Raw genomic sequence first — 26024 nt, 5'->3', positions numbered from 1 at the left:
AGTTTTAGCTTTACTTTTAGTATGTCCCCAGCAAGTACATCATTATTGCTATTTATTTTCAAGGTAAAAAAACCCAACCTGTTGTGTAACTTATTTTATCACTTTGTACCTTGTACTTGCTGTTCAGTGCAGTTGGACTTCACTATCTTGTGTTGCTCTGTTAAGGAAGAAGTATCAACCAAGTTGAAGACTTCAGGTTCAGCTTTGATGTTGTAGATTTTCTTTGGCCAAAACATCTTTCTAAATATTTTTAATGACACTTATGTGACTGCCAAAGTATATACTAGGTGATGTAATACATGAATTGGTGTTGACAGGTTCTTAATGGACTTTTTTTCTATACCTGAGTGATAACTGTTAGTATCCTGACCTGTGGACAATGCTTCAGTCTTTGTTTACATGTTGCCTGAGCCATCAGTTAGAGGTGTCAGCAAAGTAGGAGTCATTGTGTACTGGAATGAAACCATGCAGTGACGGCTTGTATTGCTCTATGTTCCTGCCTTGTAATGAAGCCAATGGCAGTGCCAATGAAGAGAGGTGAGCGTGCATACTTGAACCAGTGTTTATGTTGGACTGGTTCCTGAAATCTGTTTTCATTTCAACTGTGCTGCGGCTGTGTAAAAAGCCTGGAAGATGCTAATTATTTTTGTTGGCATACCGTTACATATCAATATGTTCAATGTGAATCGCCAGCAAGTACTTTTTTTTTTTCTTAATAAATGTTGCTTAAAGTTTGAAGATATTCCCCATCCCTTCCCTTATCCCCTTTTGCTTCATTTATCTTCTTGTCACCAAGTTGACAGCAGCACTGTTCTGCTAAGGTAGAAGATGAGGACCAGATGTAATTGTGGACTATGAGATTGTATATCCCAGCCCATCTGGCAGAGCTGAGCTGCCACCAAATGTTTCACAACCCCTTCCAGTCCTTTCTTTGTAACACACGAGGAGACCGCGGCCCATGCTCTTAAGTGTATCTTGCCATCTGATACTCTTCTTCATGGATGCTTTTAATGGAAATCCAACATCTAGTGTGTTGCCATGTAGGGTCCCGTCCTCAGCTTTGATCTGGACACGTGCATTTATGCTGCCATGCTAGTTCCTGGAAAGAGCACAAAAAGATCCTAAAAGCAAGATGTTGTTCACAGTCAGGTCTCTGGGTTGGAGCTGCTGTGTACCAGGCAGCCCGTGGTAACAGCATTTCTGTGCATCCTTTGCCTGTGGCAAACTCAAAGTGATAGACTTCACTTACTCTGCAAGGAAAGAAACTTAAGTGCAGCTGCTTTGACTTGTACTTGCCCCAGGGTTTAGGATACCCACACGGCCCAATTACTGCAATGAAGGTAGTGCCTGGCAGTGTGAGTGCATTTGCCAAAGCTCAGTCCTGTTCCTTAGTACAAGTGACAGGTACCTTTCTGCGATGCTTTGGCTCTGTCACTTTTTTTATTACTTCGAATTTTTTTTCCAAAGTCCTCATTTCATTTTATAAGTGCTTTTTCATAATGGTATTGAACTTTTCAGTTGCTTTTATGATTTGTCTTCACTTGTAAACTTCCAAAATATAATGAAATTAAAACTGTATTTTACTTCAGTTTTATGCTGTGTCACATTAACCATTCGGGAATTAGGCAAATTAATGGGAAGAATAAGCAGCATATCTTAATAAGTTACTCATTAAAACAGTACAAGAAGACAGCAGTTCTGATTGCTAATGATTTTGGTGACAGAAGGCTCATTCAACTAATGAAATTCATAAAAACTTGGATCAAAATCCTATCTCTGACCTCTAGGTGTGAAATGCAAAACAATCAACATTACTGTGCTTGTGCAATGACTTTGGAATATATTGTTTTAATGACAAGCAATGACGGGAATAATGCAGAGAATTTTCTGGTCTCGCTGTTCTTGTTTTCAGTATACTGCATCAAAAGCATCTTTAGTCATCCAAAGAATCAGACGATTTTAGATAAGATGTTTCTTTGCCTTAATCCCATAGAAAATAATGCTATAAATCTTCATTTTAGCAGGTATGAATTGTGACTTGGGCTGGACATGATATACATTGTAAAATATCCTGAAAATGCCTTTTCATAGGGTATATCAGTTTTGTGTGTCAAGCTCAGGCTTAAATCCCTTTTCTAGTTAGTTAAAAACAATAAAAGACTTTTGTCTCATCTACAAATTTTCTATTTTTGTCTATATATTCTGCAACTCTTCTATTTTAAAAATCTTCACATGGCATCTGTTAGGATAACTGTTGAACTTGAGTATGGAACTAAGAATTAGAAATTTGTGTTGCATTCCCACTTCTCGCTCTTGTCAAGCTGGACCCTGGACCTCCTCTCTGCTTCCTTTCATCCATTCTTAGAAAAAAGAAGACCTTATATCATCTTAAATGTAGCAAGAATATTTTCAGTGATGAGTTGTGCTGGAGTGCTTGCTTTAAGGGAACTCAGTAAAGCAGACAAGTGGATGCTATGGAGACTATTTGCAATTTAAATATGCATTATTAAAAATTTAGTGGGAGTTGTCCATTTTAGGGAGATGGTGTGTTTGCTTTCCAACTGGGTGGCCTGACAGAATTGCTACAGAGCTGAAGGCTGCCTAGCACCTAACATCTCTTACCGAGGAGATGGGTCTTCTCATTTCTCAGATTGCATTAAGCAATGTGCCACGGGACTGCCAAGGGGAAACTAGGCAAGAGCCATCTGTTCCTGAATGAGTAGGGCAATTAGAGGTTTTGAGACCTTGACTATATCAGTTGAGCATCTCCTGGAAGTGGGGGGAGATGATGCCTACTTGAAGCAAGCCAGGGTGGAAGTCTGGAGCCTGCAGGAAGGCGAGATGTTCTTGTTCCGTGTGGGCACTCTGATGCCATCTCTAGCTCCCTCCAAAGTCTCTTGTGAGGTCCTGGTCCCAGGTCCCCATTCTGTCCAGAGGCAACTTGAACTTTTGTTTCTCTTCAACAAAAATACTTTCAAGTTGTAATTTCTGTAGCAAAATGCTCTTTGCACCCATGCTGGCTTCTCGTGTTTCCTGTGTGTGTCAGCAGCCCGCTCCTGCTGTGCTGCTATTCTTTCACTTCCTCCCCAAGAGACTCTTCAAATGTTGGCAAAGAGCAAGGTTACAGCCAAGCTTTGGGCTCTCCAGATTGTTGTGAGGTTGTACTGGGTCCCTGAAGGCTCCGATGACTGACATGGCTGCTGCTGCTGAGCAGCTGATAGCACACCCCAGGATCTCCGTGTTTGTTTCCCATGTGTAACCCATGCTAAGCCCAAGTTAATCCCTGCCAAGCCACTGATGGCATACTAGCAAAGAACTCATCTTCTTGTCTCTTCTTCCAGGTGGTAGCGAACGCTGTGGCTGCCTTGTCGGAAATCAGTGAATCGCATCCCAACAGCAATCTGCTAGATCTGAACCCTCAGAACATTAACAAGCTGCTGACAGCTTTAAATGAGTGCACGGAGTGGGGCCAGATCTTCATCCTGGACTGTCTGTCCAACTACAACCCCAAGGATGATCGCGAAGCTCAGAGGTATGCTTGTTCCTGCTCTTTGCACGGGCCATTTAAGGTTATTTGGTAGCAGGGCACTTGCAGGCTTCTGATGGTGTTGCAACTCTGAAAAGGGCTTGTAATAACCAGGGTCTGTTCAGGTCTGTAACAGCAGAAATGAGACTTGAAGTAAAAGAGGTTTGAAATGGAGGCAACTTCTGGTAGTTTGGACTGATGCTGAAACCTGCCTCTTCCCTTTGCAGAACCACTTTCTCTGTTTATCATTAGCTTTTTTAAAAATTTTTTCCATTTAAAAGGCTAGTTCTTACAGGAACTGGCACTACTGAGAAGGGATCAGCCTAAGACCAAAACTATAATGATGGCTGACCCATCTGGAAGCACTGTTTGGAGGATTTTCTGTTTTAAAGCAGACCTTTCAAATCTGGTTTTGCTACTTTGAGAGGCAAGAAGCCCTTATAGGTTTAGGGACTTCCAAAGTACTGCAGGTCTGAAACTGGAATATTTTTTCCAACTAAAAACTAGTCTGTGATATGATAGAACTGACAATAAAGGTAAGAAATTATTTTTCTTATCACTCCAAATTCACCCTTGTGCTTTTACCTTTAGTTGCAATGACTAAACCTAAATACAAAGACGTTAGGGTTTAGGTAGTGGGGTGTTAATTTGTGCACTTCAAGCTGCCTCCTCATCTGTGTCCAGAATCACAAAGTCAGATCCTGTAGCCAAGAGAACAAGGAACCAGCAAGGAAAATTACTTGGAACAGAGAAATTCTCAGACTTGATGTATTTCCTGTAGATGATGTGGAAGAGGATGAAGGGGCACAAGCCCACATGCAAAATCCAGGGCAGGCCTTTTTCAATTTGATGGGTTTCTTCATTGACTGTTTTTTTGAGGCCCAAGAGATAATCCACTCTTTTAAAAAAGCCTGCCAGTAGTCTTGCTGATTCCCCCCCCCCCCACCTCCTTCCCCCTTGTGCTCTGTTTCTGTGCCAGAAACAGCTATTAATGAGTGTTAGAAACCTGCAGAGATCTCCAGGTTGTCAGGCCAGTATTATCCTAGCTTTGTCAGAAAGGGACCGCTGGTTTGAACAACTGTGAACATGTGCCAGTTCCTTATCCATAATTCCTCTGAAGAGTGGTGTATAAAACTGGATGGGCAGTAACTACTTTTACTCCTTTGTGTGGAGTTTAACTCTCAAAGCCTGCCTTATTTCAGATAGGAGAATGACAGCACCTAGTTTTATTTAGTGTTCTCCTTCACAGCAAGGCTGGTGTCATTACCCCTGTGCCTGGAGAAACTGAGGCACAGAGCGATGAAGCAGCTTTGGCATGCCAGGTGACCTTGGGCAGCGGCAGCTGCGGACTGCCCCCGGCATTGACTTATAGCCTCCTCTGCTCTTCACTTAGCCATGCTGCTTCCCTTCCAGGGTGGCTGAAAGCAAATCTTTCAGGGAAAGAAACTTTGAGGCACAGATGGGAATAAGATTGTTCTGGGTTAGCAATATGCAGGAGGGGGTGGGAAGAAACTTGACAGATGCTGTAAGAAAGACCATATGAACCCAAACTTCCTTTCTGCTTGGGATGGGTTGTTTAGGATGCTGTTGATTATAGGATCCACTGAGGCGAGTGGTGAAGCTGAGACTTGGGAGGGTTTTTAGGTCACTCTTTCCCTATATCTTCAGAGTAGCAGAAACCTTTTTTTGCAGAAACAAATGGTTGAAATGGCAGCAAACCCCCCCAAGCAAGCCAGAAGCATGTATTGCCTCTGAATGATTATATGGGGGCTAAAGTGTTTTTCTGATAGCTGTTTTGTTAAAGTTGTGTTTGTAAGTGACAGACGAGATCACAGAAATAGAGAATACCACCAGGCAAAGGCAGAAAAAGTTGATAACTGAACATGCGTTGGGACTGTAAAGCTGAGAACTGGAAGAGTTCCTGAGCTAACTGTGGCAGGAGAGAAACTTGAAGCTGTGAGAGAAGTTGTTCTTGCTTGCTTCCTGCTATGTTCAGGAAAGTAGGACTTTACCTGTTCTTTGTGAACAAAACCAAATCAAGGAAGTGTCTGAGGAAGCTGTTTTCAGCTAAATCTCCTAATTTCAGATAAGAACTGAAATATTTGACGTTATGAAATAAATGTGAACCCTTTCTTACTCCTCTGTCTCCAGTATTTGTGAACGGGTGACCCCTCGGCTGTCTCATGCCAACTCGGCAGTGGTGCTGTCAGCGGTGAAGGTCTTGATGAAGTTCCTGGAACTTCTTCCCAAGGACTCTGACTATTACAACATGCTGCTGAAGAAACTTGCCCCTCCACTGGTGACCCTGCTGTCTGGAGAGCCTGAAGTTCAGTATGTTGCCCTGAGGAACATCAACTTGATTGTGCAGAAAAGGTAAAGCCTCACAGGGGTGTTATTCCTGGGTTGTCTGATTATCTCAGACCTTCAGATATTTCCACATGCACAGCATTTCATTTAATCCAGGGTCAGATCCCTCGAGGGATGGATTAGACACTCATGACTCTGGTAGCCTGAATTAATTTTCTTCACGGCATACTTGTGATACCAGTATCATACAGTATTTCTTTACCTGCCTCTCTCTTCACCACCTTTTTAAGAGCAGTAAGAACTACCCTCTCATTAGACTATAAATCAGGTTGCAAATAGGAAGGAGAGTGTAACTGTACAGTTCGTAGTGACCTGTAGAAATTCAATGTGCCTATGCTAGACTCTTCAGCATAGAACCACCAGGCTGGTGACATACTGATGTACAGTGGCTTGTTTTTTTCACCAGTTTACTTCCATGTGCATGTTTAAATACCGTTGTTCCTTGCTGGAAAGGTGGGAGAGGTTGGATAGCACTTTGTGATTGTATTCAGAGCAGAGTTACTGTGCACTGGCATCTTGCAAGTGAAAGCAGAAAATGAGTTTGTAGGTGGGTTTTGCATTGAGATGAGGATGTTATTCTTTCACTGAAAACACTGACGTCCACTGACTGCAGTCGTTGGCTCAGCAGTTCAAATGGAGGAGGCAGAGATGTAGGCATAGTTAGACTTGAATTCTGCATTTTGTATTTAAACAATCTTTTTCTCCAGCCTTCTAACTTTCTGAAAATTTTTCTTCTCATATGTTTGTTTGCATGTCCTGGACACAAGATGACACCATTCTGTTTCTCAGTGAATTGAATGTTTGGGGTCTATCCTAACAAAAGATACCTTTGGTTAGGATAGACCCCATTGTTTTTGCCAGTCTTGAGTGAAACAATGTTATGTTCCCTCCAGGCCTGAAATCCTGAAGCAGGAAATCAAGGTGTTCTTTGTGAAGTACAACGACCCCATCTATGTCAAACTGGAGAAACTGGACATCATGATCCGCCTAGCTTCCCAAGCAAACATTGCCCAGGTCAGCTGAGGAACTTCTGATGTGTTCTGCATGTGTTCTGGGGATGGAAAACCCTCTCGTGGTCCCTGCATGAGGATGTACGCAACTACTGCTAGTGTCGTCCTGACTTTTAGGCATCACTGTCCCTGGCCTAGTGCTCTTTGCAGCTACTTAATGGGAGGTGTTGGAGTTTCCTCCATAATTTAAATGTTAATAGCATGGTTATGTCTTGCATCGTGACCGTTGGGTAGATCTTGTTTTACAGATCACAGTTCCAGGAGGAGAGCTGATGTCTCCTGTCAAATGAGTCACTGCTAGCACTGAGGTTGGAATGAGAGGCTTGTTTCAAGTGAGAAAGGTGTGCCTGTAATGGAGGCATTCAGAAAGGCCAAACATTACTGAAGTGTGAATTTCAAGTGTATTAGTTAAATTGTTAAACCCTTGCACTGGCACTCTTCAGAGCTAAATAACCTTTATTTTGCTTAACTTGCTTCCAGAATAAAAACTGCACAAAGCTAAAGCTAAACTGAATTGAGACTGCTTTACAGTGTAGATTTTCCTTGGATTTGATGTAGTTTTAATCCTCCCGATTCCTTTCTTAAAGGAAGTGTTCTAGAGTGCCACTCTGGCCACAAGACCTAACACTAATGCAGAATGATTAATGCCTCTGGTTAGTGCTATTATTGTCCTATCCTAATTGTCACAAAGAAATTTCATTTAATGTGACATTTTTAAGCAGCTCTCTTCAGCTCTCTCCTCTGATGTTTTTTTGGAACAGAGCAAGGTAATTCACACCCTTTTTGTGCTGGGGACATGGAAAACATTTTAAAAATCAGTTGCCATGAGAATGTATTCAGAATTTTCTATTTACCCTTGGTAGGCTCCAAACCAATTTTAATGCATAATGTTTAGATAATGCAGGTTGTTTGGATGAAAGGCAGTGGTGTCTGGAGGGCAGAGTCTGGGACTGGGATCTGCAGACTAATGAATGAATCTCTTCCTGGTTCTAAAGAGGCATTCCTAAAAACAACCCAGGCTTCATCAGAAATATGCCCTGAGATGAGACCCAGGGAGAGCAGGCTTCTACCCGCATCCTCCCTGTGTGGAGCCTCTTCATCTCCATGCCCGTTCTAGACCAAGGCAGCAGACTAGTTGAATCTGAGGCACTCAGACTTGGGCAGTATTTGAAAAGCATAAACTACTAAAACAGGGTTTTCTAAGTACTGTGCAACACAGATCTTCCAAGGAAATAATAAAACTTCAAAACACAGATGTCCTGTCTACTCCTTGCAGATTTATTTGTCTGCAGTCTGGCCCTTCAAGGCCTCTTTATCTTGTCATTGTTCTGAGCAATTGGCATTGACTAGAGATTTTTCAAACAACTGTTTTGCTTTGTGCTGTTCACCTCTCCCTTGCACTCTATTTGTGACATCACGATGAAATCCCTAATGTCATGTTTGACATGAGAAACTAAAATGAGATTTTGAGGAAATATAAATTGCATAGGGTCTCTTATTAAAATATTTTTTTCTAAGCTAAGTGATTTGTTTAAGACAAAGTAGCTTTTTAGTTAGTGGTCTGTAAGATCCTAGCGGGTCCTGGTTTAAGCCCTTGTTCAGTTTCCATTAGCAAAAAGACTGAGACAAAATAGTAAATCTTATTCTTAAGAGGGGAAATATCTTCACACTGTTGTTAATCTCTGTATAGGTGTTCCAGGGTGTCCTCAGATCTCCTCTGCATCCTCCTTTTGGATCCAGCAGGGATCCAGAGGTTCATCTCAGCCCAGAAAAGGAGAGATCAAAAATGGTTGTTGCTGAGAGCTTTGCGTACAGTGAATGTAGAACAATAAGTACAATAAACCGTACATAAAATCTGTGTGCATGGATGTGAGCCCTACTTGAGTATATTTTCAATGTAAGAAGTAATAGCAACATTTAAGTTTGGCAGGGCTGATTTTGTCCCCAGCTTTTGTTCAGGGGAATTTGAAAATACTCTAGACTGAGCCATCTTTTGGCTTTGGCCAGCCTAAACCAACTCTTGCTGCCTAATCCAAGCTAGTGGGTTTCAGAGATAGAGATTGATTGTAGAGTTTGACTGTGTTAGCTTTGAATGTGTGTGGCTAGCTGTAGAAGAATACATCCTGCCTGTGTTCTGGTATTCAAGTAGCATCAGTTGTCAGAGTGGGATGTTCTCTCTGTGTGACCCCAGGGACTCACATCAGTGCGCTTTCTCTGCAGGTCCTGGCAGAGCTCAAGGAATACGCTACTGAGGTGGACGTTGACTTTGTGCGCAAGGCTGTCCGAGCAATTGGGCGCTGTGCCATCAAGGTTGAGGCAAGTATCTGAAACTTGAGGTTTTCAGTGGCTGTGTGTCTTCAAAACAATGATGGGCTTCGCCATCTCGTTCCCACATTACACAAATTTTCTTTGCTCCCGCGTTGGCAGTCAAGTGACCTGGATACATCATGCTCATGGGCAAAGCCCCAGCTGAACAGTAGGGCTTGTGAGCTCCAGCTGAGTACATCACAGGAAGGTGGTGTGCTCCTCTCAGACCTCAGCTTGCAGGCGGAGCAAGGCAGCTAAATCATCCTTGATGGAATACTTTACTGTACTGGCTTCAGTGGAACAATGACCGCTTATCCATGAGGACCTCCTTTAATAGCTGTCGCCTGACCTTTTGAAGGGGGAAGGAGAAGAGATTGTGCAGAGGAGCTCAGTATTATGAAATGTTTTGTGTCCCCCCTGTTTCAGCAGAATAGAACACATGCGTAGGTTTACAGAGATCTGGGGCACTCAAGTGCAATTTGCACAAGCATAGAGTGACCCTATCTGCTTATCTAGTGTTAAAGGTCCGTATAGCTTGTAGCTTCATTTGGAGTGTGATTCCCATCTAAGTTCCCAAGAACCTCTGCAGTTATCCAAAACAACAGTCTGAAATGTCCTCTGCTGGTTGAACGTCTACCAAAATGCTCGTAATAGAATATTATTGGGGGATTTTTTAGCGATGTCCCTGTTAATTTCCCTGTAAATGAATCTGGTATGCCTGACAGGAGCTCAGAAAGCCTGTGAAGAGAGAGAAGACTTATGCTATGGTGTTGGTACTTTTCAGTAAACTGATAACTGAGTGCAAAATGTCACAGAAGTGGTCTAATTTCAGCTGAGCTCATTTAGCTTTTGCTAAAGTGTGTTCCCATGAGCATTGCCTGACAGCAGATTTAAATAAAAACCTAATCATGCCTGGCTGAGTATAGTGTCAGTGCACAGGTTTCCCTTGTTTCAGCTAAACTACTGTAAGTCTATGTAAAGAGGACACCAACTTCTGTCCTCTTGAGAGAATCAACTGCCCATGCAGCCTTCTCTTCCTTGTTTCAGCTCTTCAAGGCTTATCATTGCCATGGGTTTTCTTTTAAGGGTGGCCCTTGTGTGCAGGCAGGAGGCTGTCTGGATGGAGCCACAGCAGTGACAATAGAAAATGCTCTTGAGCATGGAAGAGGGCTACTGAGAAGTTAAAAGGAAGCTGGTGGCAGCCCTTTTTGTAGCGGTGCTTGTGCTGGGGAGTGGGAGCTTGCCTTAGTTCTCAGTAGGGACGTTCTCGCTAGGATTTGGCCATGTGTCTGTCCTAGTTTCACATGAAAGGTGGTATATTCCTGCAGTATCAAGGTGTTTTTAGAAGTTTTTACTCTTTCCTGCCCTCATCCCTTACATTCTTTCTTCCCATCCCTGATGCCGTGACAGTCATATTCAATACACAAAGGACTAATAACAATGTCCCAGCAAATTTGCAGTGACCCTCTAACTGTGTAACTGTGTCTCTCAGTAAGTTGTGTAAACCTTGATTTTTAGCAACGCTCCTTTGAAAAGACACTGCAGCTAAAGATGCTGTCTTTTTACTCCTCTGACAAGAGCCAGGTTTAAAAAGGGCAAATATAGAACAACTCATTACAGTGTCCTCATCTCTAGGTTAATTCCTGTCCCCAGTGCATCTGTGTTTACTAGAGGCTGTTTGCACTGTGAGTTATGACTAATGGAAGAGCATTCTCTCAGCCATCAGTGTCCAAGTTCCCAAGGCTTAGAAATCTGCTTTTTGACATAGGGCACAGCTGGCAGGAGCTGTTGATGAATGAGTATTCATGGGGAACCTCAGCTCTGCCTTGAAGGAGCCTACCTTTTGTCTAATTGTCTCTCCTAGAAGAGCAAGACAGTAAATAATTTTGTCTGCTGTCATGTCTGCCGTAGAGCAAGCCTGGCATTACCTTTGCTGTGCAGAAGTGCGTGGTGCTAACAGCAGAGGTAGTGCTCGTTTTGGAAGTGTAAGCAATACCCATGTTGAGTAGCAAGGCTGATGGATTTTGCCCAGGCTTAAGTAGCCATATTGGTTTGGAGGATGTCAGAACAACGTCCTTTTGCATGGATAGACTAGCTGGGCTCAGAAGTAGCTTGAGTATGTCTACAGCAAACTGTATGGTGTTGGTAGACTTGACAGCATGAGGTGAAGGTATCTGGCTTGTGCATCGGTTTGCTCCACTGACAGCACTAGATGAAGAAGTCATCTGATGCTTTGATTGTAAGGAAACAAAGCACTACTCCTATGGGAAAAGGAAATGAAGTGGATGCAGTAAGAACAGTGATTCCTCTCGAGCAAAGGAGAAGCAGAAGGAGCCATATTAGAGGGGGATTTGTCTTGGTCCCAGGAGATTCTGCCAGTAGCCCAGTTCTTAGAAATCATTGAGGCTTATGGCTGTGAGCATGGTATATGCTACTTCAGTAATCTTGCGGGCTTTCATTTGGTTTCTACAGAAAAACAAATTGGTTGGTTCTCCTTCCTCACTCCACCTTGAGAGCTGTTCTCATTGGGGCACTCTTTCATCAGTTTGCAGAGCACTGCAGTCCCCAGGGATGCCCACCTTCAAATAGCAATGTGTTTACAAGGGATGGGGTGAGCTGAGATGTATTTTGTTACAGGGAAATTTTGTTAGAGAGACTGCTCTACTGTGCGTGTGCCCACATGACTGCTCACTTTCCGAGGGATTCTTGGGCTAAAAATCAATACTGCATATTTCAAAGTGGATGTTGTGCTCTTCCGGGAAAAATCACACTTTGAAGTGTCTAAAGAAAAGAAAAATAAACCTTAATTTGCTTTTCCTTGAATTCTGCAGCTCTTTAAGCTTTGCTAGTTGTAGGCTCTGACAGGGCTGGACTGCTTGTTGGAAACTGACTGATGCTGTAGGTTCTGCAGAGTAGAGTTGGCTTAGGACAGATTTACCCCAAGTGCCCCTTAAGGCCACTTGTTAAAACATCTAGTGAAAGTTGTTGAGAAACTAGTAAGAGATGAAATTGCAAGCCCTGAAGCATCTATCTTGCAAGGACTTTGAGTGGGGTTCCCACTGTGAGCAATGTCAATCTGTGTGGAGCCAGGTCCATGGTCAGTCTCCATGAAATGGAAGAGTCTTCTGGGTCACAGGCCCCAAATCTCTTCTTGAGCAGGAGAAGAGATCAGAGTAGGACATTGTCAGATTGCCATTTCACTGCCTCCGTAGTGGCATAGTACCTATAAAGCCATGCTAAGGAGGGAGAGGTATAATAAAAAAATATGATACCAATTATATAATTTTATGTGATACATCTCCTTACTCTGATACCAATTGTATTGGATTTTTTTCTGTTTGGTGTGAATTTGAGGAGCGTCTGTTGGCCTTTACTGCCAGTTTGCAAAGACAGAGCAAATGCTGGTTTATCGTGTCTCCTCTCTTGGCTGATCCCTATGCCAGCATTGCCACTGTTTGCACTCATAGGCTGTGTTTAAGATACCACAGCTATAGTCACGAAGGCAAGAAATCACCAAGAGGCTTTACTCTCTGCTTGTCCCAAATTCAGCTCTACAAGGCTTGAGGTTTGTCCTTGAGATTTTTGCCCATTTTCAAAAAACTGATTCCTGTGACTTAAATGCCATTTCATTCCTCCTCCTCCTGCCCAGCCTTCAAGTGCTCTGAAAGTGAAGGGGACTATTAGCTCACTTGAATTGAAAAATCCACCTACGTTGCTATTGTTTGTGCCCTGCGATGTTTGTCTCGATCCTGAATGCTTTATGAATGTTCTGATGGTGACTGCCTAGGCAGTGTCGTGAGCAGTCTGCTTCTCACATTAATCACCAGCTGTGTAACGAGGCTTCATATGTGCTCTACTAATAGCCAAATCGCTGTCCTTATTTGAGACTCGCCGATGCTGGAGTTGGTTGCTCCTGTGATGTCCTGCCTCACCGTGCTATTTGGGAAGAGACCTCCCTGGATTATATGCCTCCAGTTCTGGTTCCTGGAGCATGCCAGTGTCTAGTCCTTGTTATCTTACAGTGCCTGTGGCTGGGAATTTTGAACTAATTAATGTGAAAGCTGTGTTAGCAACAGCTGGATTTCTATTTATAGCTGTATCTTCACATGTTGCTAGTGACCTCACCCACAAAATACTGAACCTCTTCCTGGTGTGAGCTGCTTTTCGCTGCTGCTCTTGCAGCGTGATTGACAGCATGGTTTTCTCCTGCCTTCTAGCTTCTCCAGACACCTTCCAGCAGTTCCTGTCAAAACTCTCCCAGCTCTGGTTGCCACAGCTTGGGCAAGTCCAAGAGAGCTCATTTGGTGGCCTGTTTCAACTGCTAGCCAGTTGTGAATATAAGTAGTAATGATATATCACCCTACTACTTATTACTACTTGTAAGTAGTAATGCAGGCCATGTTCTTAAGGTCTCTTGTGTGGTGATCCAGCTATCTAATGGCACGGTAGCTTCAACCGTTACTTTTTGCAGGAGCTGGAGTCAGCTGGTATCTCCACTGTAATACACAAGCACTTGTCAACCCGTAGGTTTTTTCTGGACACGCATATTGAGTTGGTAGCTGTTGTCCTTTTGTTTTCCCTTTCTTGGCCTTTTCTCATATGCATGCCTTGTTCCTCAGCGTGTGCTGTGGGCTGGGAAGGAGTGTTTCTTCAGCTTGTTTTAATTCTATTGCTCTGATCTCTCTAGCAATCTGCGGAGCGCTGCGTGAGCACACTGCTAGACCTCATCCAGACCAAGGTCAACTATGTGGTCCAGGAGGCCATTGTTGTCATCAGAGACATCTTCCGCAAGTACCCCAACAAGTATGTGAAAGTAGCATAAGATTTTTGGAAGCCCTTGTCGGCTAGCATCAGAATAGAGCAATGTAAAACTCACTCAGCATAGCTTACCAGGGCTCTGAAGCAAAGGTGGCTGTTTTTCTGAAAAGCGGTGTCCATTCTGATTCTAGCTCCTAGTATGGTAGGATTCAGATGTTGGCTCTAGATGAGGTATCAGCCTGACGCATTATTAGTTTGAATTGAAAGCTTTTCCTTCCCCACTGCTCCATATTGATGCTGAGTATAAGCCTTAATCAAAAGCTAGTAAAGCTCTTGCAGAGAATACTAAAAGGAAAATTTGGCCAAGTTTACAGCATCAGGCTTCTGGTTTTGCTTGTCTCCTCTAGAAGGCTTATATACAAGGCCATGAAAGTTCATGGCTCTCATGGTCTGAGATCCCAGTCAGATTGTGCTGAACAAAATGCTGCTGGCTTTCTCCATCGAGTGTTCTCGCTGGCTTGGGCGGTACTTAACTTCTTTTAAGCTGTTTCTGCAATAAGGTTTTGTCTCTTCAGCTACAGAACAGCAGCAGTGTCTTTCAGCAGAGACTTCATGATCACCTAAAAAGTAATATGGGACATCTGCAGGCTTCTCTGGCAATTTCTGTTGTCATTTACAAGATAGATTGCCTGCTTATGACAGGAATACCCATGCATGGGAATAGGGGAAGCTAAATAATGAGTGCGGGGCATTGTCTGTTTTACAGCAAAGCCTTTGGGGAAGTGTAATATCCAGTTTAGAGTTACCAGTCTGAAGACGCCAGCGAGGCTGCAGGATCTGATACAGACTCATGGTTTGAACTGTTGGATCAAATGTTCCCTTTAGCAAAACAGAGGGAGGCAGTTTTGTCTTGAATTCCACATCTGCGTGGTCTTGCTGATTAACAAAACTGCAAAACTCTTGAGGACCCTGTGAGATCTTAGTGCTCAGCTTGGAAAAAGAAAAAGCCTAGGAATAGCTTCTGTAGTTGAGTGAAAGTGCTGCTTGTTGCATAGAAATACAAGACATTGTAATTCAGTGCAGAATTCTCTTCAGAATGATGTGGGCAGAGATGGAGTAACACAAGTTGAATTCACCCCAGTAATCCACCTGCACTCTGACAAATCAGGTATGAAAGCATCATTGCCACTCTGTGTGAGAACCTAGATTCCCTGGATGAACCAGATGCCAGAGCTGCCATGATCTGGATAGTGGGTGAATATGCAGAAAGAATTGACAACGCAGATGAGCTGTTGGAGAGTTTTTTGGAGGGCTTCCATGACGAAAGTACTCAGGTAAAATTGTGTTGTGCATCTTATCTGTAGTGTTTCATGCTGTGTATGTATGGGATGGACAGTAAATATTATTGCAGTGGTCAGAAAATACCTCCTAATGAAAACTTCAATATTTGGCTAAAAACTCTTGGGAGTCTGTAGACTTGCTCTGTTGTCTATCTCCCAAACTTCTCTTCTTGGAAGGATAAGACAGAACAGGAGGGGTTTCTAGATGTTGCATACTTCTTGGGCAATAGCCCTGGTAGGGACCAGAACAAACAGAAGAATAGTGATGAGATGCATAAATGTAGGACATACATCGGGGACTTGTCTGTGAAAGTGCTTTGCAACAGGCAAGAGTCTGAGTCTCACTGTACTGGGTTTCACTGACAAAGAATAGTGTAATGCTGTTACAAAGCATAAGACTCGAGTTTCATATCAGTAAAGGATGTTGAGACTTGAGAAAGCAGTGCTAAAGCGTGGATGAATTTTCTAATCTCTGGCGTGTCCCTTTCTCTTAGGTGCAGCTCACCCTACTGACTGCTATAGTGAAGCTGTTCTTGAAAAAGCCTTCTGAGACACAGGAGCTGGTTCAGCAGGTCCTCAGCCTGGCCACGCAGGTAAGCCAAGATACCCAGTGAACCAGAGCCCTCCAGACAGTGTGTTGGCCTGCTGTGTGGTGTCTCCCATCTGCCAGGCCAATCAGCTTTGCAGTGGATGGGATTCAAGCGTGTTCCCCTCTCTCCCAAAGAGACGCCATTTAAGAGCTGCTCTGTGCCTGTTACCATGCCATCTGGCATCTACTCTCTCCTTCTTAGCTCTTGCTTCATCCTAATTACTTCCTTGTTCCCCCACCAAATGAAAAGATAGGGACAGGGTAGAGTTATGAAGAAACCAAAATGCTTTCTCCTTGAAGGTGTCTTGCAGTTAAAACATCTGGAACTATGACAGAGGGAAAGGGCCTGGCTAAGACTTTGTTCTGTGAACAGCAAAGCTTAAGCAGTGCTATGAAAAAGAAAGAACTGAGGTTTGAGGTTTTCTCCTTTGTACTTGGATGCTGTCAACCAATGTGGCAGCTTTGCTGGAGGCTGTAACAGTGGGTTAAGATCCCGGATTCATTATGCATGAGGTGCTGAGTTATGAGCTCAGATCGCTGCAGGCGTGGCTGGGCTTGAGCTGGCAGACAGAAGTGCTGTAGTTTTGGAGGACAGAAGTGATGTCCTGCTGGCAGGAGCGGGTAAGACCTCAGCCAATCCTCCTGTGCTCCATGGCTGTAATGACTGGGGTAAATGTGTGATGGCGTAGTCCAAAAAGAGCAGCTCCTCTCCAGACCTGCTGTGTCAAGTGATGACAATAGTCTCCCAGCTGCTCTGAATGGGCTGTGATTGTTTCTGAGCAGAAAACCTGGAGTCAATCATCAGCTGGCCTTTCTGGTCCTCTTTGCTGCAAGAAGTCATGGCTGTGGACTTATTAGTACTTAGAACTTTTATTTTTCCCTTTGGGGGTGTTGCATTGGTCAGTGGCAAGAAATCTGTGGCCTGCTTTTGTTGCTTCAAAACCTGCTGTTAGGCAGGCTCTCAGCTCCTCTTTAGAGAGGGGTGGGCCAAGGGCATGCTATATCATTTGTCTAAGCCAAAAGAAGAAAGGTACTGAGTGTTAAAACCCACTATGCTGAGTCACAAAACACTTAATGGCACCCTAGGAATATAATAGGCGTCTGTTTTTTCTCTGTTTGTCACAAATGTTGATTCAGTCTGGCTTCTTGTATTTTATATGAATAATAAGTCAATGTAGGATAACTGGCTGTAAAACACTAAAAAGCCTTATGCTTCAAGGTCTGATTTCTAGGTAGAGATACTGTTATTCATTTGAGTGGGAGAGTAATTACACGTGTGTTTTTCCCCAGCTTAGGTGTTGTTGCACTTTGAGTGTCTCTTAGGGTATGTCTGCACAGCAAACTCCAGGTGTGATTGTAGCAGGAGCCAGCTTAATCCAGCCAACACTGGTAAAAATAGCAATGAAGCAGCTGGGGATGGGAGGGACACATGTGTAGCAGTGATCAAGGTCCCTGGCAAGCCCATAACCTAATGGATGGCACAGAGCCTCTACATGTCCATTGCTGTTGTCTGTCTGGCATGGTGGGTAACTAAGCTAGCATGGGTTCATTGGTATGCACCACAGGGGTGCGTGCAGACCCTGGAGAGTGAATTGGGAGAAATGTGGAAAGGGAAGATCTGAGCCTCTTGTTCCAGTAGATTTGCTAAAGTTTCAAGTCTGTTTATTTGGCTGTGAGAAGAAACAGTCAGTCTTGAATCTGTATGTGCCTGCAAGTAGATAGGAGCACGTGGTCTTTCATGTCTGCCCTTGCAGAAGCCCTGCCTGATCTTGAACTGCCTGCTGCAGGCAGGATGTGGAGATTCTTGTAGGAATTGTGAAGGGTATAAAGAGTCCATGACTCCACCATCAAACTGAAAAACGGCACTGCAGAGAAATCTATCAGTTGACCCAGACATTGTATCTAGGTCCTTACGAGCAAAATGAGCCTAGCATGCTCAGTCTCATTACAAACAGAGGTTTTGCTGTGTGCCTGAGATGTCTTGAGACAGAGGGCAGAGAGGCAGGTCAGCAGCAGTGTGAATGAGATCACAGAAGAGGAAAAGAAATGCCAAGGATGAAGGCTAATGAGGTGTATGATATGTTGCCAGAATTTTATGGGAAAAAAAACTCAGAAACATTACCCTGTTACTCTGCTGACAAGGGGATTAAAAATCCCAGCTCCTGTTTCCATGAACAGTTCAAACATGTTGCACCACAACATAAAACGACACCACCTCCTTTTCCCTAGAAGATTAGCTGCAAACTATCACCACTCACTTTGCTGCTCTGGGCAGAGCTGTTTGAAAAGGAGAGAAATAATTAGCGCTTCATGCAGAGGCAGAAGTATCTGCAGTAAAACAAGGGTATTATTGACAGCTGGAGAACTGATGAAGTATCCTAACTGTGTGTCATTAGCATTTTTCCGTACTTCATTAGATAACTAAAAGGCAGGATAAATAAGATCTCTCTTGGTATGAAGAATACAGCTTATTAAGATCCATCCTGTAGCTCTGCAGGGTCTTTTTGTCCAGCAGTGCCCTTGAGTAAGTTACATATTTCCAGGAATCTTGGCTCATTCTGTTACAATATGCAGTATTGCATGTCTACTCTTAGTATGTGACAGTCATTTCAACTCGCGTTCTTTTCTCTTGTCTACACCCCCTTGGAGTTCTCCTAATACTTACCATTATCTTAGTGGCAAGAGAAAGCATTTGATAGCTCTGTGGGCTGGGGCAACTGTGGGATATAAATCCTGGGCTTTTTGCTCCCTGACCAGCTGAGCAGGAAGCTAGGCATTCATACTTTGGTTCTCATTTTTAATTTTGGGATGTTCATCACAACGAGCAGTTTGTAACATCATTCTGAAATTGGTGACTGTGTCACTACTGCATGCCTGGGGTTTTTTAATCCAGCAGAATCACTGCTAGAAAAATTAAGTGATTACAGGTGTTAGTCCCCTTCAAACCTGTGACTGATGTATTGCTTTGTCTCAGGATTCTGACAACCCAGACCTGCGGGATCGTGGCTACATCTACTGGCGCCTTCTTTCCACGGATCCAGTGACTGCCAAAGAAGTGGTCCTCTCAGAAAAGCCACTTATTTCTGAAGAGACCGATCTGATTGAACCAACTCTACTAGATGAGTTGATCTGCCATATTGGGTCTCTGGCTTCTGTGTACCACAAACCACCCAACGCTTTTGTGGAGGGGAGCCATGGGATCCACCGCAAACACTTGCCAATTCACCATGGAAGGTAAGCTGAGGCAACTGTGGTGATAATGGACAGGATTAGTTGTTTCTTTCTAGCAAACAGTCCAAAAGATGCAAGGATCTTTTATAACACTAGTGGTTTTTTCTCGATTGTGTAGGGGCTTGCAGGTCATTCAAGGAGCCATTTCATTGGAGCATTTAATCCTGGGTATGTAGTTTCTGAGTTCCTGGGTCAGAAGACAGAAGAAATATCAAACTTCTTGTGTGAGGAGAAGCTATAATCTTTTTTGGAAAGACACTGGCTATAAGCCCTCTTGACATGAGAGTTTGAATAAAAAAGCAGAAGCTTTGGGTAACTGGTGCAAGGGCATACTTCCAGGAGGAGGATGACTGTGGTAAAAACAAGCATCTTACAGAAGGATACACTTCTTTGATTTTGTAAGAGCTTTTGCTTTAGCAACAGCGCAGCTTTACAAGCCTGATTTATGTAGAATACCACCAGTTTCCTGGAACTGGCAAGTACAGGGATCCTTTGCTGTTGGAATACAAAATGGGGAAGGACTGGTAAAACTTACCTTTCTGACTTGGTGCCTATTAAGTGAGGGAAGTGTAAAAGCCATCTAAGCCCCGTCACTGAAAATTGTTTGGGCTTAAAAGAAGATAGCTAGACTGATATGGCTCTGTCTCACCTTTGGTGAGCGGGGGGGAAAATGCTTTGGCTTATTGTCTGGAGCTTTAATGCTTCCCTGTGATCACAGTCCTGGAAGTGGGTTAGATCTGCAAGTAGTCCTGTGCTGCAGCGGTGTTGCGTTGGGCCTGTTCCCATGGTTCCTCATTCAGGTAAGCAGTGCTATTTGCACTAATGGTATTAATTACAAATGTAAGTGTGCTTTACAGCAGGAGGCAGAGTATCCAGGCTTACCTCTTAATAATATTCCCAAAGTGACATTTGGAGTGCTATTTTTTGCTGTTGCACTGATAAATCAGTGTGCGATGCTGCTCCTTTTCTATTTTCTGACACCACTTTTCTGCTATTCTTAGCAACTAAAGCTATTTATGTAATGACTAGCTTTGGGAAGCAGAGTTGTTTTCTCCCTGCCTATGAAATCAAGTCTGGCTGCATTGACCCAGGACCAGCAAGCACACTTGGACAAGAAATGCTGTGGCTGCTTTCTGCAGCTAGCTCTCCTAGTCAAAGATTTGCCTTAATAGCAAAAGGAGCTGGGCTGGGGGTAGCTTTGGTCTCCAGTGTTACCAGCCTTCCTGTACACTGTTGTTTCAGGTCACTACAGAAGCTAACATTTTAGGGGGTTTTAGTCACCTCAAGGAATTCAGCTTTTGCAAGGAGAAGTGGTCTTTTTACTAGCTTCTTGCGCATACTGTGTACATGGCTTGACTCTTGTAGGTCACGCTCAGACAGTCTGCTGACCTCAAATCTTTTCTGACTATAGCAGTATTGTACATTGCCCTGGTGGTGTTTACTACTAAATTACCCATTACTTCAACGTAAAACCTTCAGGCCTCAATCAGCAGTGGCAAGCTGAGGAAGCCAGAGCTGGGGGAAGGTCTGAAGGGTGCTCAGCAGAGCACGCTGCATACTGATGCAGTGCTTTAACCTGTTTGGTAAATTATAAAAATGAGTGGTGTTACTTAATGGCATACCAGGCTTCTCCGATGTGAGCTCACCTCATAAAGAGGCCCCGTTATTATCGTTTTCTGCTTTACTGTTAGCAAAAGGACAGTAAAACCTTACAAGCTGATGCCAAGGCCTCCTTGTACAATCTCACAGCGTACCAAATTGCCACTTTCAGCCATGAGAATTACAGCGAGCAGCTCCACAGGAGCATGGTTGTGGGGAGCCTGAATTTGTGCATCCAGTATGATTTTACTGATTACTAAGAAATTCATTTGTCTCTTTCTAGTGCTGAATGTGCATGAAAAGATACATGAAAATCTGTTAGTTTAAGGCAAGTTAAGGGTGTCCAGTGAAAGATCTCCTCACCTAGCTATTTGGAGTTATCTTCATTTCTTCTGCACTCCAGTAATGACCGTTCTGGTGGCTGACCCGTCTGCTAGAGACTAAGGTTTTCCTTCAGATTGCACAGTGAGATAGAGGTGGAAGCATGGAATTGTGGAGATGTCCACAATGAATGTGGCTTAAGAGAGTCAAGATAGCATTGCCTTGAGTAGATGGGCAGAAGTAGCCAGATGAGTGGTGCTTTCCTGGGTATAAACCTAGGAGGAGTCAGCTATGGTTGGTAGAATACACTACATTGTATTTTGATTCATTTCATTTTCATTCAAAGCAGTGTAGGACAGGTTCCTTTCAGCTCTCAGCTGATGGGAAGACCCATTGAACAGCTCACAGATGGCAAAATGTTCCTGCCTCTTCAATGAGCCCAAGTGTCATAGAGTTGCAGATGAATCCTAAAGGTGGGGGAGAAATCTCCTGATTGCTTGGTAGTGTTTCTTCATGTGGTGGCTCCCACCACCCCTGCTTGGCTATAATGCAGCTGGGAAATTTGGGGAGATGTTTACAGGGCTCCTGGGAGAGGAGGAGTCTGGTTAGACTCTGGCAGGAGTCCCCATTCCCACACAGGTGGCTGCAGGAAATTTTTGATTCTGGTTCAGGCTGTGCATCCCTTGTGACACCCAACATCTGGGAATCGCTGGAGGCTGAACTCATACGAGGGCCAAATCTCCAACTCACGTGGGCAAATCCAGCTGCTAGCCACTGCCCAAGACTATAAGGGAGAAAGCTTATATCAAGTCTTTTTGCCCTTTAGAACCCACATATTCTTTATTCATTTTTTTTCTTTCAAAGGAAATGCAAAGTTGTTTATACAAATCTCTTTTAGAGGCCCATTCTGTACAGGAAATGGAAGGCTTGGTGTTTTGTGTTTTCATACAAACTGACTTAGCTTTGTCCTTTCCTAATTTCTTGTTGGGCGTTGGGGCAACTGCAGTTACACAAGACCTTGTAGGATTGCTTTATCTCCATCAGAAGAAGGATGAGTAAGTGCTGAAGAGGTGTAGTGTTAAAGGGATTATATACTGGGAACGTACCAAGTGTGTGCACTACCGTCTTGTAATGTGCCTCTGCTCATACATGCTGTTCTTCCCCGTTCTCAAGGTTGGGGGTGGGAGTGGATCACAGTAACCAGTTGCTCTTCAAAAATATTTTAGTTAGCGGTTCAGCAGACTCAGAAATCTCCCTGCTGAAGGCAGAAGCAGAAAAGACAACTAATATTAGTACTATTAGGGGTCTAAAGCTCTTAATGCAAAGAAGCTTTCAACCCTTTCTGTCGCTGCCTGGTAACTAATTCATTCTGCAGTCCTTATGGTACATCTTTTCCTCTTGGCACTGAAGTTGGGAGCAGCTTATACTCTGTTGCTAAAGCTTTCCCCTCAGTAACTGAATAAGAGTAAGGAAGAAAATCTTGGCTACTCAAAATCAGGAGCTGCAATCCTTACAAAAGAGCCACAGTGTTAAACACCTTGTCAGGACGCCAGTTCCCATGGCATTTGTGTGCAATTACCTGTTGGCTGCATCTGCAGTAATATGAGCTAGAAATAATTTTGTCAGTTACTGCTGGCAACAGGATACAAAATACATTTTTAGGTTATCTAAAATATTAGTGTCTCTGGATGTAAAGAATAAATACATTGTAATGAGATCTCCAGGAGCTACAGTCAGTCTTATGTCCCCCCCGCCTTGTTGTAAAATTCAGTGGCAAGTGAATATAAAAGGTAGACAGACTGCATATGATGAGAAATTTTGGAAGCTGTATAATGAACATTTCTAGACTAGTAATTAGCATGCCTGCTAACTCAGAGAAAAGGAAATTATTGATAGAAGGGAGGAATCAATTTTAGATTGAGGTCTGTAATTAGAAAAGAGTTGTGGAGCTTGGTGCTGGTCAGTAGACAGTGGTTAATCCAGATCTGTGGGGAGTGGTTGAGTTTGCACTGGTTAGAGTGAGGTCTCAAGGTTTTTATCAGTGTTAGGTCTCTGAGGAAATTTGGATATTTTTTTTTTTCCCCCATGTTTACATGTAGTTCTCCAGGCCTAGTGGGCTAAAAATCATCTCTCTAGGTTTCTTCTGAGCTGGAAAATAATTATTTTCAGTGCTGTAGTCCATACAGTACTCATGGCTCACTGTTTTGGAGGGGTCTGTGATTCTCAGGGTGGGCAGATTTCACACCTTGAAGATTCCCTTTTCTGAACTGAAAACCATGCACGATGCATGGAAAGTCTTTGTTCTCAAAGCATGTGTTGAAGAATGACTTGCCATAACACACTGCCTTGTACGTGGCAGTGGTCAGATCAGCTGCTAGGATAAGCTTTTAACTGGCTTCTGCTCATGAGCCTCCTCTTGCTGTGTATCCCTGTGCTGCAAATCTGAAGCTGGAGACCGAAGGTGACTAATGTTTCTCTCTTCTTCTTCTCGTTCCTCCCACCCATAGCACTGATGCAGGCGATAGCCCCGTGGGCACAACGGCCGCTACAAACCTGGAGCAGCCGCAGGTCATTCCATCGCAGGGCGACCTTCTGGGTGACCTTCTCAACCTGGACCTGGGACCCCCAGTGAATGTTCCCCAAGTGTCCTCCATGCAGATGGGTGCTGTGGACCTCCTGGGAGGAGGGCTGGACAGCTTGGTAAGTGGCATCCTCTTTAGCTTCAGCTGATGTGAAATAATTGAAGCTGTGCTTATCTCTGCAAAGCCTTGATCATTTGTGCTTGTAATGCTTGGATCACTGAGCTCCCAGTGCTGAGTCCTAACACTCCGAGAGGATTTAACCAGCACTATTGTACCAACTTTCAGCAGCTTTTTCCTACTATAAAACAAATGTCGCTGCATGCTGTAGAATCCCCATGGTCAGCGGATATATTTGTTCCATGCTTTTTCTGTCTGTAGAAGAAAACCAAAAAGTTGTTTTGAGGATGTAAAGTGTCCCACTGTTTTGTAATTGATTCAGGCTCCCTTTCAAGAAGGCATTTGTTCCACCCGGTTCCCAACCCTACTGAATCTCAGTGCAGAACTCTCAGGGCTGCAGGCTGTAGCCCCGTGTCATCCCATTTGTATATTCTCCAGAGTATGTCATGGTTTAATATCGGTGACATTTTAATTGCAGTTAGGTCAAGAGGAAAGCACTCTGCGTAGTCCTCCCCATGCCCCAGCTGCTCACGAGGAGGTATTCTAGTACTGACAGGGTCAGGCTCCAGAGTATGAGTAATTACACATGGCTTCTGCTCTGGGGTGTGAGCTGCAATGAGAGAATCACTTAGCAAGGAGACCGCAGCAGTGGAGAGGGGCTTGGTGCTGTGGTCTTACCCTTGGGGCAGCCGGGCATTGAGAAGTGGTGAATGTAATCGTCAGCCTGGGAGTTGTTCCTATGGGGTGGAGCACAGCACACAGATCCCTAACACCCTGCTGACTTGCCTGCAGGGGTGAGAAGCAGTCTAGGTGTATTTGCACCATGTAACCTGAGTAAGACTACCCCAGTGAACATAGTTGGGTGTTTTTCAGACCTTCAGTGGATTTGTCTTGCTTTGGTTTGAGGTTTGGCTTGTGGTGAAGCTGGGTTGGGTTATCTGTGTGCCTGGTTTAGGTGCGCTTTCAGTTCTGAGTCAAGCTCTGAATAATAGAGGTAGGAGGCAGCTGGATGAACCCCAATGCAACAAATCCTTATTTGTCAAAGATTTTTTTTTTTTAAGCTGCCATAGTCTTATTAAAGCAGACATTAAACACACTTCCAGCTCCAGCGCTTCATGAGCTAATGAACTGGAAACAATCTAACCCTTAATGGCATTGGTGTTCACGGAGGTCAGACGTGCTTTAGCCTCTGTGCCATCTAAACAACAGTTTGCTTATTTAGCAGGGAGACTGCTTTTACGCTGGGGAGATAGGGGATTAGGGAAATGGCTTAAGCTGAAGTTGCTGGGAAAGCAGACAGTGAGCCCGGAGCGGTGACCTTTGCAGCCTTTGCCCTGCATTGCAAGATGTGCCATTAAGAAACTGGGATTTTTAATTGTGTTAAGGCATTGCAGAAAATGGTGCTATCTGTGGCAGCTCAATGGTTAGGAGTTAAATTCCTCTGTCTATACTGTCTTCCAGGCCACTTATAGTAACCCTTTGTTTCTCATTAGTGTCGGAGACAAATAAATGGACACAGCAGGAGGACTAAAACTTGGTTTTGGGAAAAGAGTTGTCTTGCAGTTGGCATTAATGGGCTTAATTTAGTGACCTGCTTTGGCAATAGAGCTGTTAGTTGATATGGTACTAGGCTTTTACTTAATATTTTTCTCAAGCCTTAAGTAAATCCATGGGGCTGTGGAGTGTGGTCTAACAAAGTGATCATGTCTGGGCAGGGAGTAACTGTGCCTCGGGCTGCGTGGGCCCGTGCTGTCTTAGCTGAGTTACTAGATGGGGTGAGCACTAAAATATCTGAATGGCGGTGGCTTTTTTTTTTCCCCCCTGGAATGCTTTTTATTGAAGTGCTGTTGCATCAAATGTCCTGTCTTCTCCTCATCCCTCGCATGTATAAGTGAATCTTTTCCTGGTAAATCTCTGTTTCTCTGGCTTTTCCTTCCCTAATAAGCCTAATTAGTGCGTGAGTGAATGTGATCTGTGTCTTTGTTTATTGTTGTGGGCATGTGTTTAACAAGTATCAAGCTGAGTTAACCCTAACCTGGTATTAGCTAAATTGCTAGGCAGTGTCTCTTGGCTGCGTGGCTAGCCAAGGGGATTAGCATTTTGATCTTAGGCTAATATTAAGCCACGTTTGTGCAGTGCCAAAACCACAGTCTCACACTGCAGGTACGCACATGCCTGATTTCTGTATGTGGTGGGGGGGTGAGACGCATCCCAAGGTGCTCCCTTGAAGAAGAGCTGAGCTCTTCACCCTTCACCAGAGATCAAAACCGGCTGGGA

The 26024-nt window shown here is 43.8% G+C and overlaps 1 protein-coding gene across 4 annotated transcripts in view; it reads left to right on the top strand.

The window, feature by feature from the left end:
• The window catches only part of AP2B1 (adaptor related protein complex 2 subunit beta 1), an 80546-nt gene that overhangs the window by 18817 nt on the left and 35705 nt on the right, over positions 1-26024 (top strand). For all 4 annotated transcript variants that reach the window (XM_072882665.1, XM_072882663.1, XM_072882664.1 and 1 more), the window contains exons 6-14: positions 3342-3532; positions 5678-5899; positions 6787-6907; positions 9124-9219; positions 13898-14013; positions 15137-15302; positions 15803-15901; positions 18872-19131; positions 23556-23748. In XM_072882665.1, coding sequence (XP_072738766.1) covers positions 3342-3532; positions 5678-5899; positions 6787-6907; positions 9124-9219; positions 13898-14013; positions 15137-15302; positions 15803-15901; positions 18872-19131; positions 23556-23748 — 1464 coding nt within the window. The remainder of the gene's footprint in view (positions 1-3341; positions 3533-5677; positions 5900-6786; positions 6908-9123; positions 9220-13897; positions 14014-15136; positions 15303-15802; positions 15902-18871; positions 19132-23555; positions 23749-26024) is intronic.

The sequence above is a fragment of the Ciconia boyciana genome, chromosome 17 (genome assembly GCF_034638445.1).
Source record: "Ciconia boyciana chromosome 17, ASM3463844v1, whole genome shotgun sequence".
NCBI lineage: Eukaryota > Metazoa > Chordata > Aves > Ciconiiformes > Ciconiidae > Ciconia > Ciconia boyciana.
This window is presented reverse-complemented; position numbering and strand designations above follow the sequence as displayed.